This window comes from Symsagittifera roscoffensis, unplaced genomic scaffold (genome assembly GCF_963678635.1).
Source record: "Symsagittifera roscoffensis unplaced genomic scaffold, txSymRosc1.1 SCAFFOLD_724, whole genome shotgun sequence".
NCBI classification, from domain to species: Eukaryota; Metazoa; Xenacoelomorpha; order Acoela; family Convolutidae; genus Symsagittifera; species Symsagittifera roscoffensis.
This window is the reverse complement of record NW_026970938.1, coordinates 1-19522: the sequence shown is the minus strand read 5'-3', so window position 1 is coordinate 19522 and position 19522 is coordinate 1. Positions and strand designations below refer to the sequence as shown.

Sequence of the window (19522 nt, the reverse complement as noted above, 5' to 3'; positions counted from 1 at the left end):
GGAGGAGGGATATAACGTAGTATGGGGGGCATAGGGTTTAAGGAACCCTGATTATGGGGATGAACGTATTCGTTTGCGCTCGATTTTTGCAGAGAACTGCAATAGGTAGAATGAAAATCTACAAAAAAGTCCATTATATTCAAGATAAAAACGGATTTTAATTGATCATAGTGAATTTGAAATAATCAAATAAATTTTGAAAAAGTTTTGTTCGTATCTACGCGTGATCGAAAAAAAATAAAACTAATTTTTAAAAATTGTCGGCCGAGAAAGTCGAATCAAATCAAATTTTGGTCAAGAAAGTCAAAACATACTCTAGTGGAAAAAATAAAGCGCAAATTTTAGATTTTATTCTGTAAAATGCCTGTTTTCAATGTACTTTTTGGACAACATTTCCTTCGAAATTCAGTAAACTTTTCAGATTGACCGAGAGCAAATGATCAGAGCTACCATCTATGAAAGTGCCAATATTTGGGTTCATTGACTTACCAATATAATCCCGGTCTGAGAATGCCAGTTTTCCTCATCTGCACCACTTTTTTACTTCGCGTGAATAAGTAACAAACGTCTAATTTTAGTAGTAGTAAATTCATACTGATTGTTTCCATTTTCTCGCAGAAAATATTTCACGTTGCATGACCCTTTTTTTTACTCCGCTTATTCAAGAAAGATTTCACTACGATGCACAACTTAGTGCAGATGAGGAAAACTGGCATTTTCAGACCCGGATTACATTGGTGAGTTGTTGAAAGTAAATGTTGATAGTTTCATAGAGGGTAGCTCAGCATTTTCTCTCGGTCAATGTAAAAAGTTAACTGAATTTGGAAGGAAATGTTTCCCCAAATGTGCTTAATTTGTGCTGAGTAAAATGCGCTGAGTAAAATCTAGAATTTGCGGTTAATTTTTTTTTAATAGTGTATATACGATGGGGTCGATAAAACTAAGTTTTAAAAAATATCGGTCAAGAAAGTCGAGGAAGTCGAAAGCTATCAAATTTTGGTCGAGAGAGTCGAAACACACCGAAATGTTGTCGAGAGAATTGAGACATACCAATTTTTGGTCGAGAAAGTCGAGACATAAAACGAGCCCCTCGTCCCGGGTAAATAAACTTATACTTCAAGTGGATGAAAATAAAAAGAAAACTAGTAAACATTTCGTCGTTAGATTTCCCACTAAGTTTTCCTTTAAAATGAAATTATATAAAATATCAATTGACTGGCAAAACCTAGAAGTTTATTCTTTCAAAAGCTTTCATGACTGACTATTATATGGGACAATTAGTAATTTTATGGGACCATACTTCTAAACGAGGTTTTTAACGGGACCATTTCGCTTATATGAGCAACCGTATGAGTAAAAATCCGCCCAAAATCAACTTCGATTTCAAATATAGCGAAACATGTTACGTATCAGCAAACGGTCCTAATTCTAGAAATTTCTCGAAATGGTTGAAATACTTCTCAGCAAGAAAAAACGTTTGCAATTAAATGAAAAATTAACACAACCTTTCCAAGACCAACAAATGGTTCCATTTTTTGAATTTCTTGTTAAAATTTTTTTACTGTTGTCAACAACAACAACAATCAGAAAAAAACAAAGACACAAAAGCAGTCAAAACAGCTGCAGATGAAAACTCCCCCCTTCATTTCCCTCTTCATGGATTCGACACCCTCACCACCCGAAGGGTCCCCCTTTGGTATTGTGCCAGGACAATTGCTTTCGGCAGCCAACCCTAAAAATGTCTAAAACCGCCTTCGGCGATAACATATACTAATTTTGAAGGGGAGCGTGCGATGAAAAATTCCAAAAAGTTACTAAAAACGGCATTTTTTACTTTTTTTCATCAAAAACTGCTTGCGGCGCAAGAAAAACTTGTCAAAATAAGGCTGTGAAGTGCTGAGAGCGCTCGGAAAATGAACTTGGTCTCGCCTCTGGTAGGTTATGCCTTTGTTTGCTAATCTTTTTCAGTAAAACTATTGTGACAATTAAGAAGGTGGTCAGATTTTATAGAGCGTCATTTTTGAGCAGTTATTTTGCTCAAATGGGCCAAATTGGTCGGTTATGCCATTGTTAACGTTTGTCAAATCGGTCGCCAAACCTGTAGAGAAGCTTCCTCTGCTCAAGTTGGTCATTTGGCCATCTCCGAAGGCAGCAAAGTATTTTCGATCATGCAAGGAGTTCAAGTCGAAGTCATTTTCGGCAAAATCAGGAGCGAGGCAGCTAAGAGCCGTGACCACAATCGTCTTTTTATTATCAACGCTGTTGATCACAGTTCCTGCACAAGTGTAGATTGAGTCTCCGTGGCCGTCCTTTAAGAACTCAACGTAGCTGAAAAACGTTCATTTGATACATGAGTAAAAACTTTTCCTAATTGCCTTATTCACAAAAAAAAACAGATGATGGCGAGTGGTAATGATGTGACTCCGAGACGGTTTTCTGCGGTCGCTTTTTATTCAGAAACCAATAAAGATCCTAATACAAAAGGCATGTATGAAAAATACTGACTGGTCTGGTTGGGGCTGCTCCATTGTGAAGAATATGATGACAAACCAATGTTCCTTTTTTTCAACAGGTGTACCGTGCCACACAAACTCGCAGCCGGGTACGGCAGATGACAGAAATGCAATCAAAATAACGATATCCATTTCCGTTCAAAATAAGCCCAATTATAAAACTTCAACTTCAAATTTGAATTTTGTGAACGAAGTTTGAACCGGAAGTTTATTCAAATTTTTCAGCTCAAAGTTAACAATTAAACTTGAACTAATATCAGTGAAACATTTTTCACGAAATTAGCAAATCGATCAAATCTAATTTGAATCCTTCGTCGATATTATGAGAAAAATTTTACTGGCTCTATAATTATTAAAACCAATATTGATTTAAGTGCTTCATTATCTTTATGGGCAAACTTGAATATAAATCGAAACGCTATAACCGCGTTTTGATGAGCGAAATGAGACTTTAAAAAAGGGTAACGAGATTATTACGGAAAGATCCTGTTAAAACTTTTATAGCGACAAGAGATATGAAAAAAAAAATGCAAAAAAGCTGCTTTAACAGAGCACATCAATGAGTGTTTCGGCTTCCCCTAAACTTATATGAAGCTGTGTATTTAATATTTTGTTCAAAATTGGAAAAAAGCTAGTGCAGTTTATGAAATGGTAGTGCAATATTTGAAACATTAGTGCAATATTTGAAACGAAAAAAAAAAATACATTTCTAAAGTTAACAATTTCAAAAACAAAGTGTTTTGTTTCTTATTTAGTAAGAAAAATAAATAGCTATTTGGAAAAACCAGCCTAAATTTCCTGTTCCAGAATTCAAATTGAAATGTTTTTTGGGCGGTTTTTAGTCACCGCCTGAAAATTAGCCAATAAACATTTAGCACGCTTCATTGCCCAATTTGACCATATTGGTATGTCTCAAAATCTTGAAACATTAAGACAAATGATCGAAAATGATTTATTTGAGCTCAACGCATCAATTTTTTTCAAGAGTTATAAATTTGTTTGAGATGGTTAGCTTATAACAAAAAAAATTTGTAATAAATTTTTTCTAAAATTTTCGTGTTGAAATGAGGCAAGCTAAGTGGAATCATTGATTCTGCTAGTGCGAACTACAGTTTTTTTACTGTTTTAATTTTGCTTAAATCGCAGACTACTATCAAACTGTTATATTGGTCATCTTTTTCAGTAAAATTAATGCGACAATTAAGAAGGTGGTCAGATCTTTTGGAGCGTCATTTTTGAGCAGTTATTTTGCTCAAATGGGCCAAAAAGTTGAAAAATTAGGGTTACAAAGTTAAAGTAGTTAGTTATCATTTTTTTTGCAAATTTTTAAGGTACAAAGCTGGCAATTAGTTTTCCGACCAGACTGTAACTAACTTAAAAAGACAAAAAATATCCATTTTGAATCGATCATAATAACAAAAAATGCAATAGATGATTACTGTAATTTGTCAGATTAGAGATGCAGTTTTTGCACATGTAGACCCGTAAAACATAGAAGATAATAAATTATCGTTCAAAATTGAATGTGCAAAAACATGATGTTGATCAATCAAGCCTCCGTCCAATTTGAAAACATATGTGAGCCAGAATAAAACGCCGAATTTGTTGCTATACGCTGACAAAAAAAAGAACTTTTTTGGCGCGCATTATTTATCCGAAATTGGCCAAATTGACAATCGAACCAATCCTCTGGTTTAAAAATTATCAGAGTTCAAATATGTTTCTGTTTTTGAGATCAAGGCATTAATATCTTTCAGGTCAAATAAAAAAACTTCTCTCACAAACTCATAAATGAAATGGGTGTGAATAAAAAAGCAGCCTCGCATAATTTTTTTGGTGGAATACCAAAATAATCAGCTGTGAATCATGTGTTCCATCTTTATCTTAAAAAAAAGGCCAAAAAACAAAAAAACTTAAAACTACTCATTTGTCTCAATATTTGTAACAAATTTTAGCCAATTTTTATCATTGCGCAATTTTTTAAATCAAACTAGAATGATATGAAAATTGTCAATTTACCTAATTTGACATAATTATTGTCAGATTTATGTTCAGTTTCTCATTAAAAAAAATTCAGAAATCATTCGAAATTGCAATGAAGAAGACTACTATGTCAAAATAAGGCGCTGCTGCATAGAAAACACAGCCCTCTTTTTTACGTTGGTTGTGAGAAAACTTTCAATTTTTCTTCCGACATTTGTGGATGGCGACAAATTTTGTACACGGCGTGGTTTTTTCCAGACAAGTTTTGACTTTTTTATTAGCCTTTGTAACGAAATTTCAAAATCTATCCGAATAATCATGTTGCCCAGTTCCCACAATAAAAAATAAGTGATAAATTTTTGCGAAAGCATGACGTTTCAATTTTGGAACTATCTAGACGACTTTCCCTGGTCTCTAAAAACAGACTTATTTTTGAAAAACTTTTAACTTTGAATTTTGAAGTAAAAAATAGTTGGCCTTACTGATCCCTTAATTTCTTGACGAATTTACGATTGCCACTTTTTTGACAAAATTAAATCGAATTGAGAAAACTGAACCTTTAGTTGAATTTTTCGTTCTCCTGGGAAAACAATACTTAAAATCCACTTCCAAAAATCAAAAATTTGTTCACGTTTTTTAGCGCCTGGGGAGTTCAACAGTGCCAAAGTACAACAATCCCAAAAAGGCGATAAAAATTTTCAGAATAATTTAACTGCATTTTCTAACGAGCGGAAAATTACTGACTCTGATTAACAAAAAAACCACTCCACTTTTGGCGACAAAGTTTCAAATTTTCTCGTTCAAAATGCTAAAGTGTCACTTAAGATTGTAATTGATTGCCATTTATTTTTTGATTGCCGCACTCAATATGTTCATCCAAATTTTTGGCACTGTTGAACAAAGTTTTCATTTTCGTCACTGTTGAACTAATTTGTTTCGACACTATTGTACTTCGCACTGTTGTAGTTGTACTACCCCTTCGCGCCATTTGTTTTTTGTTATTCGGAGATCGCACTTTGCCTGGCTTTCAATACGATGAATTGAAAAAAAATCATATATTTGCTTGACCTAATGTTTGACAAAATGTTTGACCACACATCTGTAAATTTGAAGCATTGTGAGGAATTTAAGATTCCTCACTTTTTACAAGGGCTCCGACACTTGAAAATTGTTTTATATGAAATCAATTAATCGAAATTAGACGGCAAACCAATTTTCAAGCTTTCGCGTTCTTACCATCTATTTTAATAATTTTTGTTTTCAAAACTGTTTTTTGAAGCAGAAAATAGTTTCGATATCTTAATTACAGCCAAAAATAGTGTTTTAGCCTTGGTACGGGGGCACTTAGCATAGTGGTAAGGCGTTCACTTTAGAATCGTCAGATCGTGTAATCGATCCCATGCCATGGCAATGATAGTGTGTGAGGACGAGCTCTCACTTGACCTCTAGCTTCAGGTCTACCACAACCTGACCAAATTTGGCTGCAATAGTGGTACCACATGAAAGTTCTAGACGCACAAAAAAACGGCCTTGAGTCGCAAATAAGAGCTTCGCTCAACAAAATAGCACAGTCTGGAATGTGGGGAAATAATATAAACGGACTATCCTCGACAGGACTGTTACGGCCTACTGATAGCTCCTCTGCGATTCGCAGGAACTACAATTGTTACAAGCAATTTTGATTCTCATGGTGTCTGTAAAAGTTAGCTGTAAGTTTATCTTTTTCAATAGCATATGCTAAAGTTTTTAGTATTTTCAAATTCCACCCTGAGTGGATTTGTTCCGACAGAAAAGAAAAAGACAACTCACACTCATTTCTGGATAAATGTTTTTTGGCACGGGGTCTCATTTCTGGCTTACTTTTCACTGCGTCAACTTTAAAAAATCATTGCTCAATTTTTTTTAAGCGAATTATTTAACATATCATCAAAAATTAAGAACAAGTTTTTCTCAAAATCGAACCTCAATTTGTGGGTTGACTCATTTTCACAGCTTAAATAGTTAAACTAAAGTATTGCTTTTTTGTACCTTAACATTCACTACCCATAATTACTCCGAGTCTGATAACACTTCAAAACCAAATCGTTGACGTGGATGAAATCATCAGCTAAACTGTTTTCAAAAACCAAGATTTACGGTTTCGTTAGAAATTTTAATTTCTTGTAAAAGGTTTCAATTATCATAAACCTTTTAATTTAAGGCATTTATTACCAATAAATAGAAACTGACCCCTCTTAAATCTTGCTCTTACCCTTGAAAGGATTGTTGTATTTTTCCGTTAAAAACAAGCCAAAGAGTTGTAAAAATGTATAAATATAATAGCTTTCAGGGGTATCGCAAGCCCTGTATGTTGAAACTCACACTTGGTATCATAACTTTTTTTAAAACTCAATTGCATTCAGAAGGGGGGGTTGCAAACGTCCCCCCATTTTTGGGATTTGGTTTTCCGCCGACAAACTATTTTGTACTATTTTGAAGTGTTCATTTTTGGCTGACTGCCCCTAAAATTGTCCCCCCTCTCAGGGATTCGATCCCCTGCCGACCCAATGGGTCCCCCTTTTGTACTATTTTAAAATATCGATTTTTGGTGAGGTACCCTGAAATTTTTCTAAAGGCGCTTTCAGCGCCACTATACACTAATTTTGAGGGGGGAGCGCGCGCGGAAAAAACGCAATATTTTGGTCAAACTTTTCCAAAAAAGCCTAAAAACGCCTTTTTGACCTGTTTTTTCAAAATTTTGCCTGCGGCGCAGAAAGTTTGGCCAAAACAGGGACTTTTTAGTGCCTTGGGAGGGCTCGGAAAATCAATTTGGTCGCCCTAAAAAAGTTCGACAAAATTTTCGTAAATTTCTTGAAAATCCGCTCCCCTCGAGAAAATCCTACATCCGCCCCTGACTACACACACCAAATTGTGCTCCTATCCAGAGCACAATTTGGCCTCGTATTGGTAAAAACTCCTTTTTTGGCTTGCTTTTTGAAAACTTGTATGCGGCGCAGAAAATTTGGTTAAATTTGTGTCTTTACAGTGATTTTCAGTTAGAGGTCAGGAAAACAATTGTCGACCTCAAAAAAGTGGACACAGTTTTCAAAATTGTTTGAAAATCCGCACCCCTCCCTATTGAGGAAATCCTACATCCAGTACTGGTTGCATTAGTCTGATTAAAAGTCTTTCACAAGAAAAAAAAACGCTTTTTTATGTATTTTTTGTCTTACGTCTTTCTGCTCATTTTTGTTTTAAAAAAATGACTGCTTTCTATTTTCTCAGTAAATGTTGTCTTCCAGATCTTGAAAGCTGTTGATACTGAATCGGAACTGAAAATGATATATTTTACCCTAATATTGCTCAGACATTTCTACGCTCGAACGAAATAAACCATATTTTTAGTTGGCATAAACCATAAGCTTGAAATTATGAACACAACGGAAATCAATGTAAATAAAGATAGCCGGTTGCTGAGTAGCACAGAATGTTCCGACCATATTTTCAAAACAATCGCTTAAGAAGCTAGTCAATTAGGCTTGATTGATAATAACTGTCTTCAAAAAATGAACAACACAAAAAAAATTTATAAAAATTTTAATACAATTTCAATTTCTAAATGCGCTAAACGAACAAGCGCTAAATGAAACATCGAAAAATAGTTTTCTGTGCAAAAAAAATGATGTTTTATTATATTAAAAGTCTAAAAAAGAACAGTACATTTTCATAAAACGAGCGTTACTCGATCACGTTACTCGGTCGAAATTAGACTAAATATCAAAATCTTCAAACCATTTTTTTCTCAAGACTGGGACACATTTTTGAAATTGTCTTAATGTCGTTCAAATCACGACTGAAAGGGTTTTGATATGATATATTAACCGACCCATTCCGATGATTATTTGTGGTACCTGATTTTGAGTGAAAAAAAAACTAAAACACACCCGAATGAAAAGTTCTTCCACATTTTCAATGGTCGGAACAATAATTTATGAGTTAACATTGAGCAGAAATAAAGAGATTCAACTGTCATTGCTTAATTTTTCAATTTTTTGATCAGTCATGTACTTCAAACCTTCTCCATCTGTAATACCCTTCACAACCATGAGCAGAATAATTTACGTGCACGGCGTTTGTATAATACTGTAAGTAGTTGTCGCTGCATTTGGCTTCTTTGTTTTGGTCTTTGACTCTGTTAGCGGGTCCAGGTGCGTGACTTGCCAGGGAGTAAAAAGTCACGAAAAACGCAGTAAAAGGCTCTAGCATGTAATAGATGAGACATTAACACCAAACTACTTGGAAAACTGAATTTTTCTCCTTAATTGTACAAGAAAAAACATCCGGTTACACGATATCCGGTTATGTCCGGTGAACATCAGACAGTTGGAAAAGAGTCATTAAAGGCAACGAAACAGAAATAAAATACTAACTTTTTTCTGAAGAACTTCAATTTTGAATTTCAAAGAAAAAATACATATTCGTAAAGCTTGTTGAATTTCAAAAAAAAACAATTAAGGATTGAGACTTTTGACTTTTGTCATTGACTACCCAATTTGAGAACTTTTGTTCAATAATTTTTTTTTATTCCGGTTTTATTTCGTTAACTTTTCACTTTTGCTGTTCGGTAGTGGAGTTTGCCTTTTTAACGAAGTAATTGAACTGAATTTAGAGAAAAAACAAAAATCAAGCGCGACTAATCAAGTTTGAACGTGAACAAACTTAAAGATTTCTTCTGGTATTATCCCTTTAGGGAATAAATTGCGGACCAAGTGAACAATCTCGCCCTAAATAAATTAGGGAGGAGATCGTTCCTTTGGTTAAAAGTAATATTTTGCAGCCAATCAGATTTGAGCATAGTACAGGCAGGCCTTACGGCTTGAGTTTTTTAAGGAGGGAGGTTGTTCAGATGGGCCAAAAATTTATTTGCTTGTTGTTTCCTGAAATACTCAGTTTCTATTTCTCAGAGATGCAAGTTTCAATTTGAAAGGATTCTTATGATTGCTTTTTGTATTTCTGCAAAAAAGCTATCAAAGTTTTGCTAGTCAGTACTATTTCATGTTTTCAAACTTTTATGCTAGACCATCAGTCGACTCTTAACAAAAAATCAATTAGGCCAAGGGGCGGATCTAAGATTTTCTCGAGGAGGGGGGTGTGGTACAGCACATACTGCATGTGCAGTAACCATTGTTGATCTCGCTGCACACTAACCTTGGGACTCATATTGTTATCTGTAATTATATTGTTATTAACTTAGTATCAAGATCATTTGGCGTTGAACATCGAAATGAGTTATTTCAGTTGTTATTAAACTCTACGTTCAAAGATACGGCATTTTGAGCTGATTCAAGGAAACGATGAAAATAGAAAAAAAGAACTTAGTTGCAAAGACTAAATTAACTCTTTGAACTACATCTGTTTTCAACTGAGTGTACAGCATTAGTTACCTTACCACGTGGCGCAGCCAGCAGGATTCGTGGCACAGGATAACCGAACGGATATGGGTATCCCTGTTTTCTGGACATCAGCTAGTTCGGATCCACCGTGGAATTTTAAAATTTAGTTGAACCAATTTATGCTAGTGGTGACGGTGAAGAAAAATGTGAATCCTGAGATATTACTAGAAGAACCAAAAGAAGTTGTTGATGAACTAATGCCTCGCCCAGAAACTCCAAGATCAACCGAAGATGCACAGGCAGTAGCGGACCGTGAAGAGAGAGATAGACTAGTAAGAGACAAAGTAGTACTCAAAAACCAAGAAAGAAGGGAACTCGGACCTAAAGTCGGGCACAATGTGTTCTACAATAAAATCCAGAAAAGGCTTACGTCTCGTCTATTTCTGGCGCTGGGCACGGAGGGGAAAAAGAAATTCGTGTAGAAAAACCCTACACGGAAATATCAAAACTCGAGTTCAGAGAAATGGTGAATTTGGCCAAAGTATCATTTGAAAAAAAAACATCACGTATGAGCGACATAGACTATTCACCAGAGCCCAAGAATCAAAAATCACGTTGTTACCACAATATTCAAGTACTCGCTATGTCCGATACAAGAAAAAGGTAAGAGAATACCTATTCATTTTCAAAAAAAGTGCAAGAAGAACTTGAGAAATTGTTATCAGAAGGTCATATAACAAAAATTGGACAAATGCACAAGTGACTGTTTTATTGCTTTAGTAGTAATAACGGTGAAAAAGACGACTCCATCAAATTGGCATTAGACGCAAAATCAATAAATAGGCAACTGTACAAAACTAAACATCAAATGCCAAATGTTGATGAATTATTAGATGGAGTGAGTCAAATAGTAACTGCCAAAACAAACGGCACACTGTATTTTACGGTACTTGACCTGAAGTACGCGTATAGCCAAATACGATTAACTGCTGAAACAGATAAGCAATGTAAATTCAACATGGTCGGCGGGCAAGCAACAGGAACATACAGGTTCCTGACAGGTTTTTACGGGCTAGCGGACATGCCCGCAGAATTTCAAAAGGCTATGGATCGTACTTTAAACCAGGCTTAAAACAAATTTTGCATCCTGGACGACATATAGATTGTTTCTAAAGGGGAGAAAAAAACACGAAAAGCTGGTAATAAATGTTCTAAAAAATTGATGGTGAAAATCTAGCGCTAAAATTAGCAAAATGCGAATTTTTTCAGACAGAAGTTAATTGGTTAGGACATAAATTTACACCAAGTGGTATAACATCTAAAGTTACCAAAACAGAAGCGATTTTCAATCTAGAACAACCAAAATTGCTCAAACAATTAAGATCGTTTATGGGTAATATCAACCACCTCTCTAAATTTATTCCTAATGCAGCGAGCTTGACCGACCAGCTTAGACCGTTGCTTACAGAAGAAAACGAGAAAAAGAAATTGAAAAATGTTAACTTTTCTGTAAAAAAAATTGAGTGGGGGGAAAGCACACCCTAATTTTCGAAGAGATCAAAAAAGTGGTGGCATGGATCGCACAAAATGATTATTTTGACCCCCTGAAAGAAACTCGGGTAAAATGCGACGCAAGCCACAGCGGCCCCGGAGCAACCCTGGAACAAAAAACAGACGAGGACGAATGGGTACCGATTGCATTCGCATCGCGTTCTTAATTTACAAGAAAAGAAGTATTCGACAAATGACCTCGAACTGCTTGCAGTGGTATGGTCAGTTGACCGGTTTAAACACTATTTATTAGGAAAAGAATTCATTCTAGCAGCAGACCATAAAGCCCTCACATCAGCATTATGGGAACATAAATCTAAAAAACGTATCAATCTAGGCTCACTAGGTGGGTAGACAGTCTGCTACTTTACCAACTTTAAGTGGTCCATATACCGGGTAAAGATATGGGAATTGTAGATTACCTGTCAAGAGACCCGATTGGGGAACCGTGGCCTGAGTCACAATTAGATGAGAAGTTTGTTGTAGCGTCGATTGATCAATTTCATAAAGCACTCGACTGCTAATTGATACAACAAACATTACTCGCAATAAAAATGAAAATATTGTAGAATATTCTGAATTACGACACAAAATGGACGAAGCACAGAACACGTCATCCCATGGTTGCTATAGCAACCGTTCTGTTCAAAAACGAACAAGGCTCGACCGGAACGAAAACGGTCAAAAATCACGTCTCTCAATATGCGAACAAAACACTTTAAACAAGATCTCTCATTGTAAACAGTCGGTTGATACTAAATTAAACAATTCAAAAAACGCAGAGAGGATCAACAGAAAATGATTTTGACAGTTCGGACTCAGATACACCGCAAGTCGAATGGCGAAAAGTAAGTATACGTAATAAACGAAAGGACACGGAACAATCAATACCACGGGCGGAACCAAGGAAGCTAATGTCTTTTTGGGATTTAGTGGGATCAGAACAGTTTGGCAAAGTAACACCGGGGAACATGTTGGAATTGGAAGCGTCAACGGAAATGACAAGCCCACAAGGAGACATCCCAAATGCGAATGATTCAAAAATCCTTGAAGTGGACCTTACAGCTAATACACCGTCAGAAAGCCCAGAAATAAACCTAGTTGCGCGGAAAAGGACCGAAAGGAAATCGAGACAGGACGATTTCAGGCAGGCAGAACATCTAGAGGACAATAATTTACTCAATCTTTCGAAATTATTTGATCGAAATCTCCTAGCAAAACTCACCGGAGAAGATACATGGGTGGACAGGCTGAGAAGTGTCATAGAGCGAAAAGATCGACACAGCTTCGAGCTAATTGGCCCTTACACGAATTCGCTGTGGCACCAGATGTCCGTAGTAGACGATTGCATCATCGTGGACGGTAGATTGGCCGTTCCAGGACAGCTGCGTCCCGCAGTCCTTAAGAGGACACATCGCGGCCACCCAGGACAAGAGGCAATACTGGACGTGTCTAGATACCTGTGGTGGCCACATATGCACAAAGATATTATGAATATGGCTGAAGAATGTAGGAGTTGCACTCGCTTTTGTAAGAATGCTAAATATATTGTACCAAAAAATGCATCAAAACCACTTCCGCTGCTTTTGCAGCCGGGGCAAGAACTACAATAAGACTATGCGGGACCTTTAAAAGATAAAAAGGGAAAAAAAATTACCTACTTGTAGCTATAGATAGATATACGAAATTTCCGTCGGTAAAGATCACAAAGTCAGCTGGGGGTAAAACATCTGTGAAATTTCTACGTACTTATATTGACACACATGGAATACCAGAATCAATAAAAATTGATCAATTCTCAGGCTTTAAAGGTAAATTGATGAAAAACGTCTGTACCGAGCATAACATTGAACAAAAACTCTGTCCAGTGGGGGACCACAGGGGGTGTGGTCTGGTCGATTGAACAAAACAAACTATCAAACGAAGATTGTGGTCGAGACAGCTGGGGGTATCACAAAGTCAGCTGGGGGTAAAACATCTGTGAAATTTCTACGTACTTATATTGACACACATGGAATACCAAAATCAATAAAAATTGATCAATTCTCAGGCTTTAAAGGTAAATTGATGAAAAACGTATGTACCAAGCATAACATTGAAGAAAAATTCTGTCCAGTGGGGGACCACAGGGGGTGTGGTCTGGTCGAATGAACAATACAAACTATCAAACGAAGATTGTGAATTATGTTCTTGGACGAAATTGTCATATCAAAAAAACTTGCTCCGGGTACAGTAATTCGGGATCATAAGTAATTCGGGATCTAAAGACGATCCAATGTTCACCATTTGAAGCTCATTTTGAACGCCTTCCAAAAACTGAGTTTAAAATCCTAAGAGATTCGTTTATTAAAAACTCTGCTAGTTTAGATAAAAAAACATCTGGAGCGTTTAGAATTAACCGCCTCTCAGCTCAACAAAAGAACTGACCAGTCACGAGACAACGTAAAGATAGTCAGAAAGGGACAATACAGTCGAAAGGTCAGCCCACTATTTAAATCTGCGAAAGATAGGGACCGAGGATAAACGTTAAAAACGCTTTTGGAAGCCAACGCTCGGTGGAACGCAACTAGAAGAGACAACTCTGCTAACGACTTGAGGCGATTTGTCGATGAAACGAGCACAATCCATCCTGATTTGCGCAAGGAACTCTTGTACTCATGGGAGTATGGTTTCATTGAAGACAACCCGCAAGAGGACGAGCCAAGATCACCCAACCTATTGAGAATGGATAAAAACCGGAAGAGTGGAAAAGCATTGACAAACCCAATAAAAGGCAAGGTTCAATCAGAGACTCGCCTCACAGTGAAGACGGCTGCTGGTGCAGTCTATAGAAAAAGCGACATCGCTAAAACAAAAGTGGACACCAGTGAGCTGAAGGAGAAAAGTCCAAAGAAAGGCAACGCAAGAAGAAGCCCACATGGAGATGAGCCTAAAACTAAATCAAAGAAAAAAGACAGCGGAAAACAGAAAACAAATAGCGATTCAGATGAAATGCGGGAAATACAAGAGAGATCAAAAATGGCTAATGCCAAGATAGCCACTTAAACGTCACATCCAAGGATACAGAAGTAATCGGGGGCCTCACTCATTCAGTAGAACGGGCTAAACCTAACAATGCGGGACCAGTTGTGGATAAATCAAGTAGCTCGGTGTCCAAAGGAGCTAAACAAAGTAAAAAAGCAAACCTGCCAAGAGGCAACACGACAGAAAGCTGCAACAGCAGCAGATAAGTCAGGACCATCCAATGCACAAAACACGATCACATTGTCATCCCCTGCAAAGGTGTACGTTCCGAGCACATCTACCCCAAGAAAGAAATTAAACGACAACAGCAAGGATATCAAAAGGCATACATCGGCGGATAAAATTCTTCAAACTTTCCAAAGCCGCAATTTGTCGAAAGACCAATGGAACAAATTAGCCGACCAAGAACTTACAAGAGGGGTACAAAAATACGCAGAAGACATACTAAAATCTACGGATATGGGAGGCGAGGAAAATCAAAAACGTTCCACCAGGATTCTCTGATGAATCAGGCGACAGTGACGTTACAGTGAGGCGCAGTGAACGACATACCAAAAATAAGGGGCCCAGCCGATATGGAAATCCGGTTAAGCATTCGGTTAAAGTAATCAGCTCTCAAAAGGATATAACGGACCTCAACAAGGCAGCTCTGGAGGCGTATAGAATGAAACTGGCAAAATTCAGATCAGATGTTAACAAACCAGTAGATACGGAACTGAGCTTACTCGAAAAACACTTTTTTAGACAAAAATTTGGAAGCGAAACCCTGGATATCTCGAAATTCTGGAATGCATCGTGGCGGGTTTGAGTGCATCGTGAATTTCGAAGACGACATAACCAAAAAAGAAGAAAATAAATGAAAAGTCGAATCAATTTCAGAAGAGAGAAAATCGTTTGGCAAAAACTAATTGAACTGAGTACCAAAACTCATATTTATTTACTAAATTTTTTTTAATATACTATATAAAATATAGTTATCCCTGAAAGTGTTTTAATCAGTCAATGGTAGCAGGAGGTAGTCTACCTATGAGGGTACACTGATCTACCTCCTGCTACCATTGATTGATTAAAACACTTTTAGATAAGAATAGTTGATATTAACAAACAACCACCACCATACATCTGTAGCAATTATCATATTAAGCAAATCGTCAGCACCTTATTATTATTATACTTAACAGGGAACCCTTTGGGTCGGCAGGGGGTCGAATCCCTTAGGAGAAGGCGTCCACCCCCCCCCCCCCTAAATCCGCCCCTGATTAGGCCTATATAAAACTGTTCACTACGTTCGTTGACTCTTAATAAGTAGACAAAACAGAGCAGAAACCTATTTGAGTGAAAAACAACGAAATATTCGCTTTTAGTGAAATTATTGGGGCTGCCCAATTTTGGTTTGTATTACAGTGCATAGTTGTCATAATGGAATATATCATACTGCCATCTTAGTCGCGCACCCCGGTGGATTTTGACTGTTGGTTATTGCAAAAGTTGAGATTCCGTAGAGACATAACTCTGTTTTTCCGTTGACACTCTTCTCCAGTACCAAAGGTGATCCTTCGTCGTCCTGGCAAAGACTAGGGCCCAGAGTACAAATTAGGTCCTTATCAACATGCTCAACCCCTAAAAAAATGAAAAAAAGTTGAAACCTCTTTAAATATTCCAGATCAACTCCCAGTGAACCGAAAAATAGTCTAAGATAATTTTAAAAACAATTTAGTTTCCAAGTTATGTTTAGTACAATCAACTTGGGAGGTCGTCAAAAAGCAAGTGCCTGTCAATGTGAAGCCTCTGAGCAAAGGTTTACGCGTGTAGAATTGGTGATTCTACTGTTTTTACTGGTATAGTGACCTGAGTGTAAGATTGATTCGTCATTAATTTAAGCAGAACAGCAAACAAAGGGAAAGGGTCGAGTTCAAAATAGTTCATTCTTCAAAGATATCGTCCCTCCTATGCCAGAAAATAAAATTTGACAAAACCGGCGAGTCCCTCCCCCCCCCCAAAAAAAAATCGGAACTAAGGAAGCTAATGTTCTAAAATTCAGAGGAGCAAGTGATACCGGTCCCCGGAAGTGTAAATGGCCCTATCAGAACTCGGAAACTAGCGGCGGTAATGGGCTTAAATTTAAGTATGTTTCAGTGCTAATTGAGAGAAGCTTAAGTTTGGAACACCAAAGCCATCGAACCCCCACTTCCAGCTTTATGTCCTAAGTAAACAAAGCCAACCCTAACTTTCGGAAGTCGTTTCTCGGCTTCCAATGAGCGCAGGGAGCTGAAACTTGGAGAGATGATAGATGGTGGCAAGATAAATGTCGTTTTATAATTTGAACTTTTTCCATCTGGTGGATTGGAAGCTATTAGCAATTGAAAAACAACTTAATTTAACGCAAAATAATGGACGGTGGTATAATGATTTTCATGCGGCAATCGACATGAGATACGAACTCCAAAAAAAGTACCTGGTTTGTTTTCACCCCTAGTGAGTGAAAACAAACCATCCGGCAACTCCTTCAGGTGTTAATAGCCTTTTTGCGGATAAAATGATAATGGACCTTAGAAATGAGATAACTAATGAAGTATTAATGGGATATGGATGGATTTTTGTAGTTAGAACCCCCATGCAGTTCTACACCCATATATGGAAAGTTGACCCCGGTTGACCCCTGGGTGACCTCAAGTTGACCTTTGGGCGTCTTGACCCCAAAATTGCAAAGGTAACCCCGAGATTAAGGTAAGCCCTTGAGGTAATAGAGTTATTTCAAAGTCGACTTGCTAAACATTGTTGTCAATTTAGCTTGGCGAATGATCTATTAATAGCAATTCAGCAAGACTAGAGAAAAGTAGTCCCGGAGGAAATTGATAGTAATAGGACCGCAGCATGATAATTAAGTCTCCTAATTACTATGAACGGACGGAGAATATACTTTGCTTCTCGGAGGTGAGTTTTCGGATTGATTTGACTCCTAATAGACGAACTACGTTACCCTGATAGCTGGAAGGTCGGAATTGGAATAGGGTACAGATAGAAAATTTAGAGTCTTGAAATAATTAGCTAGTCATGAAAAAGGGTTTCCCCCTACCCTTGGGAGGTCGGAACGTTAACGTGATACTTAAAACAAATACCTTGGGGGTTACTGAGTAAATATAGCAATGTTTGGAGTTTGAGTTGAACTCGAGGTCAGGAATTAGTTAATTAGAATTGTATGACATTTGTTTGCTTGGTCAAATTGTGGCACCTACCGCATACCGGGTATCTAATAAGCGTGAAAAGATTGATAAACGAAACCGAACTCGGCACGAGGCAGAGTTGACAGGGGAGGGATATAGTCTTAAAATATGTGTGGACGGGTGACTTAAGCGGATGTCAGGACTGATAGGGAATGGCGTGATTTAACTTAGTGTAAAGAAAGATAAGGAATTGGAGGGGAGCGCGTAAGAGTCAGACTAGTTGTTAGCTACTATTGAGAGTAGTTGGTTCTCAGTCAGAGAAGAGAGCAATTGATTCTGAGAGAGAGAGAGAGAGAGAGAGAGAGAGAGAGTATTTGCTTCTCAGTTAGTTAAAGAGAACAATTATGCTAGTGAATTGAGTAATTGGTTCTCGTAGAAAAAAAAACAATTATAGAAGAAACAGTAGATAGTTGATTCTGATCAGAGGTTCTCTAGAGAGAGAGAACAGTTCAGTATTCGTTATTCGTGGAGTTAGCTGGAAGTTACTTGCAATTAGGCAATTTAGTCGATAAATCGCGGACCCTTTCCTTTTGATTTGGTTATTAGATTATAACCTGGCCACTCAGTGCCTTCTGTAATTAGACGCATACTCATATGAATTAAATTACAATTGGAAATTTTTGCGATTGTATCCAGTAGACAAGACAGCTTGAGAGCAGTACCCAAGAAGGGGCAAGCAAAATAATACAATACAGAATATTTGGCACCAACTAACCCTTTCGGGATTGTAGATAGTAGTGTATATCGGTCACCCCGCTGAATTCATTACCCAAGGGACCAAATTGGGGTGTTGTATGGAAAGAGAGAACAAACCTATAGAAGCAATCCCCTAAATCTACAACGCTTCTAAATAGTCTGATTTTGAAAAAAAAATTGTACGGATTATTGACCAAAAAAATAGATATTTAAAGGCATTTAAGGAGCAAAGTATTGGTATAATAAAACCATCATCTAATTTCTGTGAAGTACTCCTGCAGCAAAAAAATTCAGAAAGAATTTATACCAAATTCTGTGCAGATAATCAATCTCTGTCACCTCAATCATTGGTTTGTCTAACTCCACTAACGTCTTATGTTGCGTTGTTTTTTTGCGCCCTATTGATTTAATTTTGATAAAAATTCAGGTAAACGTAGAGTGATGAAAAAACAGCTCGGCAATTTTACTTACATGACACTTGTTTCTGGCAGAATTCGTTTGACTTCTCTGTAACTTGCTTCTTGTAGATAGTACTGGCGTGACCATTGTGGTCCATGCCCTTACCCAAAACGTACAAATTGCTGCGCTCCTTCTCACCCTTAAGGACTGTGTAGTCACTCGGCTCGCATATTTTGAGAACTGGGTGGTGCGATTGATCGAATAACTCCGCCATGGCTTTAGAAAAACGCGTCTCGATGTAATTGAAGTGTAAAAATGCAAGGTTGTTCTGCATTTCTGCATAGCGTTCGTCCTTGAATTCGAGGGCAGTATCTGCATGCATAACTTTTATGTGCTCTGCTGCCAACCCGCCCGAGCCCCCGAAGTTAAGCTTTTCGAAAAATCTTTCTGAAAACATTTTAAGAACTGGTACATGCTAGGAACAGAAAACAAAAAGTTGCCGTGCGAGAAAGTTGTTGCCGTGCGACAAAGAAAAATTTGTTCTAAGAAAGTTTTTTTCCTATTTTTTTGTCTATTTTTTCCCTATCCTATTTTTGTCTAATTACAATTTGTCTAATAACGTTAGGAAAAAATAGGAATGAGATTTAATTACACTTAAAAATTAGCCAACAGAGAGTAAGTAAGCAAATGTAAACGTAAAAAAATACTGCTGTTTTTTGAAAAAATTTCAGCTATCGAAATTTATATTAAAAAAAATAAA

The 19522-nt window shown here is 37.2% G+C and overlaps 1 protein-coding gene across 1 annotated transcript; it reads right to left on the bottom strand.

Moving 5' to 3' along the window:
- Window positions 1–8458: 8458 nt before the first annotated feature.
- On the bottom strand, window positions 8459–19166 carry LOC134856046 (uncharacterized). Its single transcript, XM_063872415.1, has 3 exons — window positions 18835–19166; window positions 15898–16063; window positions 8459–8667 (listed from the first exon to the last, which is right to left on the bottom strand). The coding sequence occupies exons 1-3, from the start codon at window positions 19142–19144 to the stop codon at window positions 8532–8534; spliced, it is 612 nt and encodes a 203-aa protein (XP_063728485.1). The 5' UTR covers window positions 19145–19166; the 3' UTR covers window positions 8459–8531.
- Between the last annotated feature and the right edge of the window lie 356 nt (window positions 19167–19522).

Bases quoted from the DNA above. Each gene is read 5' to 3' on its own strand.
- LOC134856046 (XM_063872415.1), bottom strand. From the start codon at position 19,144: ATGCATGCAGATACTGCCCTCGAATTCAAGGACGAACGCTATGCAGAA. The intron at 16,064-18,834 runs GTAAGTAAAATT...TCATTTTTTTAG, and splicing joins CTGCCAGAAACAAGTGTCAT to GGGTTGAGCATGTTGATAAG. The intron at 8,668-15,897 runs GTGCGCGACTAA...ACCCGCTAACAG, and splicing joins AACAGTCAAAATCCACCGGG to AGTCAAAGACCAAAACAAAG.